This window comes from Equus asinus, chromosome 1 (genome assembly GCF_041296235.1).
Source record: "Equus asinus isolate D_3611 breed Donkey chromosome 1, EquAss-T2T_v2, whole genome shotgun sequence".
Lineage (NCBI taxonomy): Eukaryota > Metazoa > Chordata > Mammalia > Perissodactyla > Equidae > Equus > Equus asinus.
The window spans coordinates 114,307,477-114,324,563 of NC_091790.1; the positions used below are offsets into that span (position 1 = coordinate 114,307,477).

Below are 17,087 nucleotides of genomic sequence, written 5' to 3' on the forward strand. Positions count from 1 at the left end.
AAAAAAATAAGAAATTTAGTTGATTTACCTACCAACCAAATACATCCAAAGGTCAGTGGAACAAAGAGAAGAAAACAGTAAATATTCTTAGGGTGAAAATGCGTACTGTGCTTTTCCTTCACTGAAGGAGCTCTTATTTCTGATTACTCAGACAATTTAAAGATGTTTTTAAAGGGACAACAAACGAACACCATTTTATTGCTAATTTACCACGAACTGCTTAATCTACCACCTCTCCATTCTCCTTAGTTCTCAAATAGAGCCATTTTCTCTTCTAAAACAGCCTGGAACAATTCTCATCCTAGATGAAAACCACCGTTCTGGAGCAAAAGAGGCAATTTTATTCTCCCAATAAAGAAAATCTCTTAATCTAACTAAACTTCCAAGCTGCCTCTGATACAGGAGGCCTCTGGCAATGTCATTCCTTCTCAGCCATGAGCAGCTCCACTCTCTCGTGTGGATGAGCAATCGACTCAGCAACCTGGCTTTTCACAGGGCTCACGCTCTTCTGGACCAAGTAAGCACAGGTTACACACTGCTAAACTATTTTATTTGCATTTTCATTTTTTGAAACTATTTAACATACAACTTTCAAGTTAAACAGAAACAGATTCCTTTCATAACAGTTTCAGTGTAAGGATGAAAATGATGCTCAATAAACCAAGGAATTTTTGTCATGTAGATTAATCATGAGCAAGAAACGCATTTTAGAACAAAATAGGGCATATTTTGGGGAAAAAGCAACACTTTAAGTGAAATGAGTTTCATCATGGATGAGGTAGGTAGTGACCACACTGCCAAAAAAACTACCACAGCATAATATAGAGAGCTGTAAGGATATTCAAAAAAATGTATTTCATAATATGTTTTAAAATATTTTTCAAGGATATAGCTGTAGGCAAAAATGGCTATTAATTATGAACAGAAGTTCTTAATGTGTGTGATGGTTAATTTTATGCGTCAGCTTACTGGGCCACAGGGGCCCAGATATTTGGTCAAACATTATTCTATCTGTGTCTGCGAGGGTATTTTTGGACGAATTAGCATTGTAATCAGTAGACTGAGTAAAGCATAATTGCCCTGCCAATGTGGGTGGGCCTCAACCAATCAGTTGAAGGTCTGACTAGAACAAAAAGGCTGACCCTCCCCCAAGTAACGGAGAATTTCTCCTGCCTGACTGCCTTTGAAATGAGACATCAGTTTCTTCCTGCCTTTGGATTTGAACTGAAACATCAACTCTTCTTGGGTCTCTGGCCTGCTGGCCTTCAAATTGGAACTACACTATCAGCTCTCTTGGGTCTCCAGTTTCTGACTTCCTGTGCATCTCTTGGGACCTGTCAGCCTCCATAATCATGTGAGCCAATTTTTTACAATAAAATCTCTCTATCTATCTATATATACATATATATATTTTATCCTATTGGTGTTTATGCATTCATTTTATTGTGTATATATAATATACATATATGTATACGTCTTCTATTGGTTTGGTTTCTCTGGAGAACCCTGGCTAGTACAATGCATTTCAAATAAATCAAGTAGTACAGGGAAAGAAGACCTTTATTATTCATTCACTCCACAAATGTTTTCTAAACATTCTACATATTTTCAGGCATCCTTCCAGGTACTAGGGAAACAGATACAAATTAGATGTGGCTCTACCCCTCGACGAATTCCAGGTCTAGGGCAAGTGACATATTCGACAGCTTTACTGGCAAACCATAGTTCTACAGCCAATGAAAATGAGTAAATATTTTGTCGTGATACTACGAACCTGGATCTAAATCTCACACGTCGATTCTGGATCAAACAAATGAACTTTGCGATATTGGGATGTATTTGCCAATCTTTTCATTTTTAACAAAATTCTATAACACATACAGTTCCAAATACTTCACACGTCATTTCGACGACCTTGAACTAGAGAAACTTCTTACAAGAAAGAAGATACAATTTGGAGTGCTCAAAAAGATGCGTATTCCAACCATCGCCATATGGAAACATTTGAATAATTCTGCATGTGAGAGGAAGGTAACTCATTACAAACATCCTTTCAACGAAGAAATGCCAGCACAACTTAGAGAAGAGTTTGCATTGTCAGGGTTTCCTGCAAATACTGCATAGAATATCGCACCCACGGTCAAGGAGCTTGGTCTCAAAATAGCACCTCACAGAATCAAAACATGAGGCATTGTTTAGCTCCTGGAACCTTTGAATTGAGACTAAAAAAAACACAGCAGATAAAGGCAGCACGGTTGAAGACTGAGGTCTCACTACTGCTGTCTGTCTGTAACTTGCTGGTAAAACCGAAACTTTCTCTTCAGTGCTTAACAGAGATACATTAACATGAAACATCCATCTATAATAAATACACCCTCTGCGATACAAATTATGAAGGACCCAACTTAAGAAGATAGGTTTGTACATTATTAAAGATTTACGCTACCCCCTGCTAGGTTAGAAGTACTACGTAAGGAAATATACACGCAGGCCTGTTAAATACAGACATTTCTCAAATCCCCATTCTTGGCCTCTTCTCATCCTCAGGGCTCTTCTGAGGGGACCACAGCTTCTCGGAGGGCTACAGCTATGACCGACAAGATCACTCAGCTCTCCAACCTGCAGCTCCAACAGTTCTGTGAGCTCTAGACGGATGTGACCAACCTCCTTTGAACATCAGAAACAAGCCATCTGGCAGGCGCCTCAAACACTGGCTCCCAGGGCCTCATTTTTCTCTGCTCACTCTGCTCTTTAGGTAATATCAATAGGAGCAAAACGAAATAAGGAAATCGGCTAAAAATAAAAAATAGGCCGTTTTATAACTTAATTCTGTTAATTCACTCTAACTTCGATGCCTAGTCTAAATTGTTTTAAGTGAAAAATCAGGGATAAATAGCTCACGAATATAATTATAGTACTTATCACTAAGAGCCAAAATATCCTAAAAGTAGCGTGCTTTTTCTCCCGCAGTTGTCAAACACAGCCATCTTTGATTTCCGGAACAGCCTAAGGCCATTTCCCCTGTAGATTAAATTTTAATCTCTGTAGTTAATGGCACCTGCATCTACTCCACACACCCACCCACGTCAGAAATCTCAGACTTCTCTCTCATTCCCGTCTCCCCTTCACCACTACCTCCCATTCAACTGGATAGAAATTCTAGCCATCCTGCTTCTAAAATCTCTCTCAAATTCACGTTCCTCCACACCCACGGCTGATACCAGAACTTAGGCCTTGCTCTCAGTTTCTTCTCCACTCTATACATCCCTCAAACCAAATTTCCTCACTGACCTCCCCCCAAAAAACAAAATAAAAACACCCAACCACTTTGATTAGGCTGCTCCCTTGTTCAAACACCTTCAGCGGGTTTACTCAACTAGAGAACAATGTCCACACTCCTTAGGTTTACATTTCAGGCCCTTCCCTAATAGGATTTCAAGTTTCCTTCCCAGAAAATTCTTCAGTTGCCCCTAGGAGTACTCAGGTCCCCTTTCTCTGGCCTCATTGATCTGCATTCAGTTCTCTGCTCAGGAGGGTCATTTCGCCCTCTCTCATCGTTGGTCGTGCTCTTGTCTCTGCTCTCCACCCCTCCCCTCCTGAACCACGGCTCACACTTTAGAGTCAGTCTCAAAAATACCCTATGCAGTGAAGCACCCTCTCCCCCAGCGAGCTTCCATCTCTAAGTAACAACATTTCCAACTGAACGGGGCTAAAAGTTTTACAGAACATTTCCACACGCGTCAGCTTCTCTGATTCTAACCACCGTTCTGTAACACGGGAGGAGACTGAGACTCAGAGAAAGTTAGTCCCTCCACAAGGAAGGATAGCGAGGAACCTGGGACTGGAACCCAGCGAAGTGCTCTTACTCCAGGATCCACATTCTATTTTACACTATACTCCTCTGTTTCTTCCTTTCTCTCTAATACGCTCTAAAAGCAGGATGTTTATTTCTGTGCCATTCCACTAAAACTCAGTGTTTTAAGGTTAGCTTTGTACCCACTCCTCCGTATTCTTGGAGGGTAGGGGTCCGATCCTTATTCTTTCAATGCCAGGACCTAGCTTTAGCATGACACAAAACAAAAATAGAATGAATAATGATTTATTCAACTAATCAGTCAAAGGATCTTAATTTGCTAGAATATTTTTATATGGATGGGATAAAATATATTTATGTGACAAATGCAGAAATCTAAGCTCAAGTGTCTCTTCCACCCTCTCCTCTTTCCCTCTTAACCATCCATCCCCATGAGAGCAATTGTCTGTTACCCTTTCCTACTAAGCAAGCTTCTTGAAAGAGTAGGATGCACCTGCTTTTCCCAATTTCTCACGTCCTGTTCCCTCTTCTACGCTCTGACATCTGGTTATTCTGCACCATCCACTCCACTGAAATGGCAGCAAACAAAGGTGACCTCCATTTTTGCCAAATGCAATGGAAGCGTTCCAGCCACCATCTTTGTAACCATCTCTGCTGTGCTGGCAGCGGTCACCACTCACTCAGGGTGAAGACCACTCTGGTAACAGTCTTAGGTCCCTTCCTGGGATCCTTGACTTCTCGAACCTAGGTGCCACAGGATTTCTTTGTTCTGTTTGCCTTTACCTTATCTCAGAGAATAATTTCATATCCCCTAATCTATACCTTCAGCCCCAACTGCGCTTCTGAATTTAAGACTGGAACATTCAGACTCCTCCCACTTGAATTCCGTCCAGGCACGTCACATTAAATATATCCCAAGCGAAATTACTGTCTACCCAGATCTACTCCACGCCTCTAGTCTCTATAAGGCTTGATACTACCGAACAGAAACCAGAAAGTCAAGCAAGACTCCTTTCTCTTTGTCCCTATCCCAATCACCATGTACTGACAATTTTACCACCTCCATATTTCTCAACTCCTTCCCCTCATTCCCATCCCTATCCTCACTGTAATAGTTCAAGACCTCAAAACCTCTCCTCTGGATCACTCTGTAGCCTCTTAAACGGGCTCCTGCTTGTGTCTTCAGCATCCTTCAGTTAGGTCTCTTCATTGCCCACATATGTTCCACAAAATGTTGCCTACATTTTCCTGCACTGGAAACACAATGGACAATATGACCCTTGTCAATTCTGTTCTTAAAACCTTTCAAACACAGAGAGGCAAGGCAGTATAGTGGTTAGGAGCACTGCCTGGATCTGAATCCTGGCTGTGCGAATTATTAGGTGGCTTTGTCTAAATTTCTTAATCTCTCTGGGCTCCAGTTTTCTTATGTGAAATGTGGGACTAATGATAGCACCTGCCTTAGAATGATATGAGGATTAAATTAATTAACATTTATCTTAATGTTTAGAAAAATGACATATAGGCACTGCACAAATGTTTGCTATTAATAATACTCAGTGACTCACCATTCAGTTCTATATAATAGATTGACCCACCTCTAATACCCCAAGCTCATTTATTACTACTGTCTATATTAAATTCCAGATCTCAGCACTTGGAAACTCTTTACCACATTCTTCAAAACCCTCAATATCAGCGCCTCCTTGCTTTTTCTCTAGACTTCTCCTCCCTTCTTTGCCTGGTCTTCTACTCAAGGATTGTCTCCTCCATGAAAAGTTGCTTGAAACCTCAGAAGAGACCAGGTGCCCTTCTGCTAAGTACAGGTCTTTCAAAACATTTATTGCATTGAAAACTTTTGTTTATAGTAATTACTAAACCAAATAGAATATGAATATATAGTACATATGATAATTATAATAATTTCAAATATTATATACACATATTTTGTATATGTTACACATATATATATAATTGAGCCTCTCCTATACTCCAGGCATTGGGCTAAGCATGCCATATGCATATAACATTCATTCCTCATAATATCCTTGTGAAGCAGGTTCTTTAATGATACCTGTTTTACAAAGGATGGAACTGACATGCAGAGATGTGAAATAATTTGTTCAACTCACATCTGGTGATCTTAATTACTGCACAGCACTGTGGAATTTCTGGGGTGGGATCAAGATCTACACAACTTTCTATGGTCACTCTAGAGCACAGCGCCTGCCACGTAAGCACGACATTAAAAATAAATACATACAGAGTTTACGTAATTACTTGAACTGTAAGCTATGATGTAGAATATCCATATTTCTCCTCCAAAATGTTTCGTCTTCCTGCCTCTTATTCTGATCACATCCTGAAAGCTATCTTTAAAAGATGAAAGAACATTCTCCTTAATGGTTTTTAACTCAGGTCACACAGACATACCACAGCACAGACGACTTGAGGGCATAGACCACGTCTCAATGAAGTCTTACTCATCTTTTTATCACCAATCTCTAGTTCAGTGCCTGCTAGAGAACAGGTTACCAACAAATGTTTGGCGAATGATAAGCAAATGAATTCTAGCCCCGGGAAAATGAAGTTGGAACATTTTTGATGAGTCAGTTTGTAATTATATAACACTCCTGGATCAATGGTACAGACATTTGTAAACACTATATAATTCAAAAAGTATTCACGTTGGTTTTGGCATGAGTTGTGGGCATATTTTTGTAGCTGATTTGCTTTCTTGATTATGTTCTATTTTGGATAATGTTAAAATGAATTTGTGTTCCTACATATTTTACTTCAGAATGGTTAAAACTTTCTGGAATTTAAAACAGAAGTCCAACCAGAGCAAAACTGAATGAGGTAATGGAGACATACCTAGAATTTCACCAAGCTTATGTAACAGAAAAATACATCTTCATTTATTCTCCAAATAGATTTCTCTTTTTGAAAGAAGATCTTCACCAATGCTCCCCAAAACAATAAAATAGGAATAAAATGCCTATTTTTATACCATTTTACAGTTATATCAATCAGAAGATTTTGGCTGCAAAATAACAGAAAACCCAATCTAAATGGCTTAAAATATCTTGTGTAGTGTTACCTCAATACTAAGTAGTCCTGAGACAGGGCTGGTTCTGGTTCATTATTTCAGCAGTTCATCAAGGCGCCAGTAGCTTTCTATCACTCTGTTCTGCCACTCTGTACCTTTAGGCTAGCTCTCCTCGTGACCCCAAGATGGCTACAGCTGGTCCAGGCATCACCTCCATGTGCAGCAAATTTCACAGACAGAAAAGTGAATAAATCTGTCTTGGATCTTATTTCAAGAACTAAAAAATTTCTCAGAAAGTCCCCAAGGGACTTCACCTTACTTTTCATTACTTAGAACTGGGTTATAAGCCATTTCCTAAAACAATCACTGGCAAAGAGATGGAATTACCATGCTTGGCTTGGACTAGTCTAAGTTCATCCCTTTGGGATGAGGCCAGCCTAATACGAAACACATGGCACAGCAGCCCATCAGCATGTGGATGCTTGAACAAAACTGGCATTCTGTTAGGAAGGAAGGAGGGGAGCAGGAGGAGAAGAAACGCATTCCAGGTAGAAAACCAACAATACCTCTAAGAACTCTGTGGCTTTCTAAAGTCTGTCTGAAGGCATATTCAACAGAAGCAAAGCATCTCCCCAGTCAATGTTACAAGAGTCAACTTCCCCAAGGACAAAGGGCATCAGGATGCTCTCCACACTAGACAGTGAAGATTTTCCAATTAATTTTAAAAGGGAGACGGGATGAGAATGTAAAAGGGCATTTTTTTGACTCATGGGAGTAGGTTAGCATATTGTTTGGGCTATAAAAGATATTAATTTTACACAGGTTTTTTTAGATTTTTATGGTATATATGCACTTTATAAACTCATATACAGTATCATTCCATAGTGAATTAATTTGACATAAAGAAAATGGCTTTAAATTTAAAACATTAACATAATTAAAAATATTATATTCTCCATTTCATAACAAAACCTCTTAGGATCCATGCTAATTAAACTTAGTTTTTCTTGGCATCTTTATTTTCACAGTAAGGCAACACCAACACCTGTATTTTAGTGGAACACTTAGAAGTTAGGCATCATTTAACTTATTTTTAAGTGATTACTTCTTGAGAATTGTGATTTACCATATACGCACAGTGCGTTGGATCCAGTCCTCTCATTTTACTCTGGGACATCTAAACCAATGAAAATTTAAATTACTCTGCAAATGTGTTACCAAGCTCATGAATAAGCACGCCTCTTGTCTTTGCACCTTCTTTTGCTATATTAACAAGACATTATCCTAAGCATTATGTAGTCCATCAGCCACTTGGTGATGCAAATTAAAATAATAAAAATCCAAACTACTAAAACCTGACTTCCTATTATGACTTCTTAACAACTAATATATACGAAATATAGAAATCATCTGGGTACTAGATAACATTATGTCTTGATCGTCTCCCATTATCAGAGCTATAAGGGTTAAAAATATCATTCACAGTTCAAAATTAATGGGTGACTATGCAAGCTTTTCAGCTAGATTTGTCACACATGGAATAATTTTATGTAACTCTTTCCTTAAAATAAGACTGTACCCTCACATGCATAAATGCCTTTCTGGGACCATTGATTTAAAAACTGGCATTGAAGCTTAGTTTTTGAAACGTGTGTGTGTGTGTTCCATGTATACCAAGAAGAAGAACAAACTTGTTGTTCTCTGGAGTGACTCTCCCACACTAAACTGAAGAAAAAGAAAGCATAGGTACTTCAACTGAAGCAGAAAAGGAGATCCAGCCATAAATAATGTTTCAGAAGAAATACTGAAAGAAGGTTTCAGTATTTTAACTGCAGACGGGTAAGAGCATCTTGATAGCATTCTTGTCTTCCAGAGGGTGATCAACTTCCTTCTGTCTATTTAGACTCTGGTCCTAACAGCAAAAAAATGGACATTCCCTAAGTATCTGACTTGCTGGAAAGGCAAGATTACAGTTGTTCACGCTCAGGGTGATTTGGAAATATGTCAAAACTTTTGGGCGATTTTAGTGACCCTTTAAGCCTAAATGCTTCCTATTTTTTTGAAGAAACTGCCTACTAAAGAGTTGCTTTAACATCCTGACACCACAGACTGCAAAGAAAGGCTACCTGGGGTCAACTGCGGACTGATGAGATTGCTTCAGAGATGCAACGCTGGAGGTTTCATATCCCTGAAACTTGCATGCTTGCAATCCAGCTAGTCAAATTTCCACAAGTTTAGGAAATGTTGCTAAATCAACCTGTGGGTTTCTACAGCATTCATTATCCTTGTATTCATATATATCCCTTCCTGCACACACCAATACAAAATACTGGGACAAGCAACACTGCTCACCTGTAAAATGAAAAATAGATATAACTGTTTTTTGCACTCAACATTATTACTCAGACATTCTCTATGATCTATTAAGTGATAATGTAAAGTGCAAAGAGCTTTTATGCCATCTGTAATCCACAGCAATATAAATAATTCAGTGTAATGTTGGGGAAACTCATGTTCTAAGAAACTTCTTCAAACATCATATAATGTGAAAAATAGATTAAAAAATATACATTTTTTTAATTAAGCAAGTTTGCCTCTTCCTAAGTCATTTCACACAGTCACTTAATAAAGTCCATGGTTATTCATGGAAAAATCTCAGATGCACGGTTTCAGATGCAGGAGTTTCACCAACAGCAGTTAAGAGGTTCAAAAAGTTCTTCCATCAATTTTATCATCAGAAAAATCAACATCTTCAAATATTTTACTTCACACTATAAAGGTTTATTTTTTCTGTCACATATTTGATTTTGGCTATTATTGTTTATATGATGACAGCCATGGTTTTGACAGTGATTTTTTTTTAAATGTTTAACTGAAAATGACACAAAGCCTGGCATGCAGTCATGTAACAATTACAAGAAATGTTTTCCAAGGTAGAGAAAGTCATAGAATCATTTCAAATATTGAAACAAATTTAATCATTCATCTAAAATATCCACTCATGAGCCAACTAGATCTTTGAAAATAGATACACTAGATGCATTTGAGTTAATATTCAAACAACTAAGAAAAACCTTTTTCTCTTTCTTCCAGACTATCCAAAGCAGTCAACTCTGTGTATTAAACTGAAAATAAATTCTTAAGGTTTTTAAAAAAGTAATCCCCAAATGAAGTCTTTTTTAAGAGCTGATAGCAAGTCAATGAAATGCAATAATGGAAGCAATTATTAATTCTCTATGATGATAAGAGCATTTTGTAAGAGTTTTCAGCAGATGCATATCCCTACGCGAGTCTTTTATTAACTATGCAAATTCAGTAATTATGAACCTATTACTAAATTATCTATATAACATTAATTATAATTTATCACATCAGTCCTTACTGGAGACAGAAGAGAGGGATCTGGGAAGGGAATGGAATAACTAATTTTAAAAGTTGACAATCCTAAGAAAGTTGTAAGACCCTATTCCACGCTTCTTATCACAATAAATAGCCAGATTGTAGCTAAGAAAAACTTTTGAAAATTAATATTGGACACCCGAGCTGGTTTCTATAGAATTCTAAGATGGGATCAATTCAACCGAAATGCTAAAATTCCTGGGGGCACTGGTAGTAGATACATTGTTGGCTGCTTCGTTTGAAAGTGTCAATATGGAGAATTATTTGCACTGAGCTACTGACCTCCTCACCAATGCAAAGTAACTTCTTGCTGAATTCTGATGTATTTTCCTTTATCACGTATGGTTGACTGTGAACACTTACGAATTAATTCTGTTTTGTTATTGCTCTTCTTTATGAGGTGCTTGATTTCTAGCTGAGAAGTAAAGCTCTGCCTTAAAACATAATACTTGTATCTAGCTATAGTCACATGTAAGAAGTATAAATAAATTCCGAAACTTAAATTAGTGAATTCTAATAGAATTTCTATGCTTATCAAGCCTAGAGTAAATGATTCAATATATTCACCGTTTAGGAGAAAAGATATGGGTTCAAAGGGAATAATTACTGGGTGAAAATAAACTATGGCTAAAGTATAAAATAAATATAAAACAGCAGATCTTTACTCATAAAGGCAGCATCAGCGGGAGTTATTTTTGAAAGGTGAAAATAAGTTCCAATCCACTTAACAGCAGTACTCTTCACATTAATGCTTTCCAAAGAAAAGGATTTATTTTACTCTACAGAAAAACCTCAAGAATACTACTTGCAAATTACTCATACTATTAATTAGTCAATTACTGCATATTTTTCAGTTGGTCTTCAATTAAGAGTAAAATATCTTGAAAGTTAAAAACATTTCATAATGTCACTAGCTCAAAACGACCAGTATGTTTGGAATAACATTTACATAACGCATATTATCCACCAGACTCTACATCATTTAAATACACAACTTACTTAATATTCTCAAGGTACTATTACCACCCCAGGCTAGATAACTTGCTTATATAGCCAATACTAAGTGACACACTCTGAATTCCAAGCCAGGCTGTCTAGTTGGGAGCCTATACGTTCAACCACTATTCCATCCCAACTCTTAAGGGAAGTGATTCAGCCAGAGTCTGTTACACATTTGAAAGCCACTGTGCAAACTATAAGCAGTGAGTGTTGTCAAATGTGAAAACTTTTGCTCATTATGAAAGTGAATGTGTGAGTTTCAAGCAACAGAAATGGAAAGTGAGCATAATAAATATGCCAAAAGATTGCACGGTATAAATGCTAAGAGAAGAGAGTGGCACTTAAATCCTTGAGCTGTGATGTCACCCTGAGATTGCTCTCATCCAAAACAAACACAGGGAAAGCAAACGGTCATATTCAACATTCAAGGTCATACCATTTAAATTATGTACATCAACCGGAAAACCACAGTAGCATCTCCCATAAATTATGCCAAAGACAATTGTCTCACTAACCTTATTCCAAAACATTAAAGCTGCTTTCTTCTAAAATAATTCACTGATCAAATTGGTTAAACAACTTTATCGTTTATTGCTCAACAAGATTCACATACCTTAAATTTTGACTTTCTAAATAAAAAGAAGCATACAAGCTTAACTCTATGATATTAGCCTGAAGTCAGCCAAAAAAAAGCATGACTCTTAATAAATGTGGACCTACTTTCCCTTGAAGACGCCTTTGAAAGGAGCAATAGGAGGGAGAGCAGTACTTCTCTAGAACCGAATTTCAAAGGCCTGATTTGGTCCTTGGTCCTCACAGGAAGAACTAGACAACTTTTTGCCTTTGTTTTCCATTGTGAGATCCTAATGGGAAAGTCAGCCCAGGCTATGTAGTTCCCCATGAGGTATCAGCTGCAGGAGAAGCCATAGCTCGAGGAATGTAGGACACAATGGTCTGTGTAAGTGGATGCTGTGAACTTCAGCGGCAAACTTTAAAAAAGAAAGAAAAACCTTCAGCAGAGGTCTCAAAATCAGTCAGCAAACTTCTTTCAGCTGGGTCTGCTGCATTAACAAGAGAATAGAACACAGCTGCTAATTTGGAATTAAATACTTCGGTGAGGAACGTTTATTATTATAAACTAGAAAGCCACAGTTTATAAGAAATAATTGGATGGGACAATAAATGGCATTTTTCAGACATGACTCAACACTGTGTGGATTAAAAGCAGCTTAAATTAAAAAAGGAATCCCTTGAATTAAATGGCTTTAAAAAATGGTTTTAAAGCCATTTAAATAATGCAGAAAAACTATGATACACCTATTTTGTCTAGCATGTCTTAAAATCCTAGTAGTTGACCTTCTTTTAAAATTATGATTTAAAATTATGACAACTGTAATGTAAAATTAGCCAAACAAAAATAACAATCTAGTAAACAATGCAATTCTATCTGGTGCACTTTTTAACAATATTTTTGTTACTCAAATGACTTCTTTTCTTTGCAAAAATCTGCCTTAGTTTACCTGATTACGTTATGCAGTTTCTGTATAATATCCAATATCTGAATGAATATTCAAAAATCAATCATCTCATTAACATTTTAAAAATATACCTGCTCAACAAGCCACATTGAAGTTTTTCAGCTACGCTAGCTTATTGGCTCTCTAGAAATAAAACTACTGAGTCAAGAGTTTCTAAATATTTTCTCAGCACGTGAAATCTGTTGTAAAACCCAAGACATATAGGCACTATCTCTATGTCAGGTTCTGAAAATTTCACTTTGCTTACAATGATAAATAAAATAAACCTATCTATATTTTGGTAAGAGAAAGAATGATTTCACCAAGGGAACGCTACAGACACACCACCATATCTAGAAGAATACACAAGAGGATTATATTTCCCACAAAAGCTAAAAGAAGCAATTGATTTTCTTTTTTGGTCAACGGAGATTCAGAAGGTGAAATCAGGTTCCCGTGCGCTCTGGGAACATCATTCGCAACATCAATCATCAACGACCCAGCGAAGCCCAGAACTGAGGATTAATATGGAATGAAAAGAGATTTTTCCTTAAATATATCACTTTATCTGCACGTATTTCAGGAGTTCCAAAAGCAATAAGCTTCCAAACAAAATATAATACAGAAATTGAGTGATCAGAGACTACTTTGGATCAATTATGGCAGGATTTAACTGACATGGAGTCTAGGTCGCCATCTTACAAAGAAATCCATGGCGTGTGGTCATTTTGGCCTCTTCAGAAACACCCATGATGGGGGCCTCATGAATTCACAATATAGCCCACAGATTTTCAGAAAGCTCTGTTAGAAAGCTGATCTTAATCAAGATAAAGATGCCTCATCCTTCAAAAATTTCCATAGATTCATCTTAGTTTTGTGCAGTGGAGTATTACAGGATAGTCAGAACTCCTTTTCTTACTTGATAGCTTTTCAATATTTAATGATAGCTTTCATGCCCTCACTTTTCCAAGTTAAGTCTTTCTGCTGGATTTGATAGAATATATCTACAATACCCAAGCATCTCCCTTCCTTTCTTTTCTAGATACATTCTTGCTGTTAGAATTATATTCTGCCAGGGTGCATCCCAAAATGTAGTGCTCAGAATGAATACAACATTAAAATGGGATCATCACTGCCAACCATAACAGGACCATCACCTCCTAAGATGGTGCCATTTGTCCAATTTAACAGCGCATTAACTCTGGCAGCCACTTTCCACCACAAAAACCAAGCTTGTGGCCAACAAAACCATGGTCATTAATTGCGCAATGGATCTCTTGAACTCAAAACCAGAACTTAATATGTACAGCTATAAGATAGTATTATGGCATCAAATATGTTAACACGAACCCCTATATTTGAGCCTCTGCTACATCACCTTGAGAAATACCAAGATACTCTGTTTCCTCCCTAATTCCTGTTCTTCATTTTCATAGGCTATTGAGCGTCAGCGACCTACAAGACCTTTACATTAGCCCAGCTCAAGTCATCAGCTGTTAATACTCAAGAACTCCCAATGGAAACGTTTTCTTGTATGCCAATTTACATTCAAGAAATTTCGCCTGAGACTTATTTTTCACTTGTTTACTTTTAAAATTGGTTTCATAGAGAAGAGCATCTCCCTATGAGTGTTTCTGGACAGCTGATCATGCAGTAAGACTAAGTGATTGCTCAAACGCAGGCAGTGACGCGCTCCATTCCATCTCTGAGGCAGGGCAACCGTAAGATTACCAACAAGCTTTCACATTGAGATGAATATACACACAGACATACACACCACACATGCAATGTGCCTGTGAGTGTGGAAAACGAAGATAAACTATTCTATTCCAGTTAAAGTGGTCCTCTTTGCAAGAAACTTTTCTCTCACTCTTTCCTCTCTGAAGCAAAGACAGTCATTGAGGTCTGCGAGATCTCAGTCTCCCTAAATCCTCATTACAGCCTTCAGCTGAGGCTCATCCAAGCCAGGTGGGAGCTGAGGCAGCCTGAAGTGTAACCAGCTGTTTGCCCAGCTCCTGCTCACAAACACCTCCTGCAAATCCGAGGCCAGGGGACAGTACAACCACACTGAACTTGCAGTCAACGAAGGCGACCCCTGAGGAAAGCACACTCGGGGGACCACGTCTCCCCTCCCGACCCCCGGACGCTGGGACCCGCTCCGCGCGCCGCCTCCCGCGGGCCGGCCAGGGGCGAGCGCCCGGGTTTGTCAGCGCGCACGTGACTCGCGGGGCCACATGACTCGGCCCGGGGCGGGGGAGGGGACCGAGGAGTGCAGCAGGGGAAAAGTTCAGGAAGACCCGTCAGAGCGCCCAAAGCAATCCGTCCCTTGCCGTCTCCGTCCGCTAGCGGCTCCGGCATCCTTAGGAGAGGGTTGCGGATCTACGCGCTCCCCAGCGCAGCTCCCGAAAGGGGGGGCGTAGTTCCCCGCTCGCCCTGCCGCCCCCCTCTCGTCCCCGGCCCTGCTGGTGTTGCCGCTGCAACCTCCAGTTGCTCCTTCCTCCTCTTCCTCCCTTTCCCCCATCCTTCCCTCCTTCCTTCCCCCAAAAGCGCATCACCCACTGCGGGCGATGCCACTGACGCACATTCAATTTGCCCCGGGAGCTCGCCTGCACCTCGGAGGTCAGACCAGGCCGAACCTCTTCCAAAGGGCAGGATGGAACTGCGCAAACAAAGTTGCACGCCACACCGCCACCTGCCCCTCCCTGCCAGGCAGCCCCCTGTTCGCCTCCCCTGCAGAGCTCGCTCGCTCCGCCGGCGTTCTCTCGACCTCGCCCCGCCATCGCGCAACACACCCCCTTCCTCGCGCGAGCCCACCCTCCCGCCGCCCCGCGCGCCGAGCGGTCCGGGCGCCCGGCACAGCCCCGAGCCCGCCGCTGCGCTCACCTTGCTTGACACACTTGAGCCGGAGGGGGTCCTTGCAGTGTTTGATGACGGCCAGCACGTCCCTGATGGTGAGCCCCGCCACGGGGGTCTCGTTCACTTCCAGCAGCAGCTCCTCCGACACCAACTTGCTGCCGCTCTCATAGGCCACCTTGCCCGGCTTCACCTCCCCCAGGTAGGGGAACTGTCCGTTCTCCGCGCCCCCCTTCAGTTCGAAGCCCAGCTGGCCCTCTGGGTTCCTGCCAATGACACTCTCGTGGACTTTGCTAGTCCAGTGGCTTTTCTTTTTCAAGCTTTTGGACATGGCAGTGGGGTGAGTCGCCTCAGCTCCTGAGGGGTTCCTTTGGGCTGGAGGGGTTGGTGTGAGAGAATGAGGATGGAGGAGCGAGGGGGGCCAGAGGTGACAGGAGCAGACTTTGCTCCCTCCCTCTCTGCTCGGTGCTTTGCCTCTTCTTTGGATGGAGTGTGGACGAGGAAGGGGGAGGATGCGAGGGGCGGCTGGGCAGAGGTAAGGGAGCTCGGGGAGGTGGTGCCGGCCCCGGAATGACACTCAGGGCTGTGGCCCCGCGGCGGAGGAGAGCTGTGGCGGCGGCGGCAGCCGGAGCCGAGCTGGTGAGCGGCCGGGTGGGGGTGGGGAAGGAGGGTAGGGATGCCGGGGGCCACTCCTGCGCGCGGCGAGTGGGAGCGCGCGCGCCCTGGGTGTGTGTTGTTAGCTGATATCCATGGCAGCTGCAGTGGCAGCGGCAGGGGCCGTGTGTGTGAGTGTGTGCACTAGTTGTACTGGACTGGCAGGAGGGGAGGGGGCAGGGGGGCGGGAGCAGGCTGGAGGGGGAGCAGGGCCGCGCGCGCGCGCGCCGGGTGGGGAGCCGCTCCGCCGCCGTCTCTCTCGCTGGCTCGCTCCCTCCCTCCCTCCGCAGCTTGACCCGGTAGTGAAGGCGGGGAGAGAGGCAGGCTGGGTCCGCCTGGCGGCCTCCGCGAGGAGGCGGGAGCGGAGAGGAGGGCCCCGAGGCCCGCGCGGGGAGGCCGCAGGGAGGGCGGCGGGGCTGCGCGCCCAGGACCCCCGCCTCCCCCGGTGCGGCCCGGGCTGCGGCGACGCGTCGTGGCCTGGACGAGGGGCGCCGGGGCCAGCGCTGCGGCTGTCGGTCCGGGGGTCCTCCTGCGAGGTCCTCCTGCGGGGTCCTGCGGGATGCAGGGGCCGAGCTGGCGGCGGGCGCGGGACTGCGGGGCGGGCCTGGGCGCAGGAGTTCCCAACTGCGACAGGCTCTGCCTCCCCGTGTGGACGGACCCGACGCCGAGTTTGCAGAACGCCCCTCCGAGGAGCGGGAAGTTGCGGAGAGCCGGGGACCGCGCGGCGCGGGGCGGGCAGCCGGCAGCATCCCCCGGGCGGGGCTGTCTGGAGAAAGGCGACGCCGGGGAGCGAGGGCAAGGG

At 42.1% G+C, this 17,087-nt stretch overlaps 1 protein-coding gene across 6 annotated transcripts in view; it reads right to left on the minus strand.

The window, feature by feature from the left end:
• Window positions 1–16,561, minus strand: part of MAGI2 (membrane associated guanylate kinase, WW and PDZ domain containing 2) — a 1,256,398-nt gene extending 1,239,837 nt beyond the window's left edge. For all 6 annotated transcript variants that reach the window (XM_070506114.1, XM_070506099.1, XM_044769320.2 and 3 more), the window contains exon 1: window positions 15,662–16,561. In XM_070506114.1, coding sequence (XP_070362215.1) covers window positions 15,662–15,962 — 301 coding nt within the window. In that variant the 5' untranslated portion in view covers window positions 15,963–16,561. The remainder of the gene's footprint in view (window positions 1–15,661) is intronic.
• Between the last annotated feature and the right edge of the window lie 526 nt (window positions 16,562–17,087).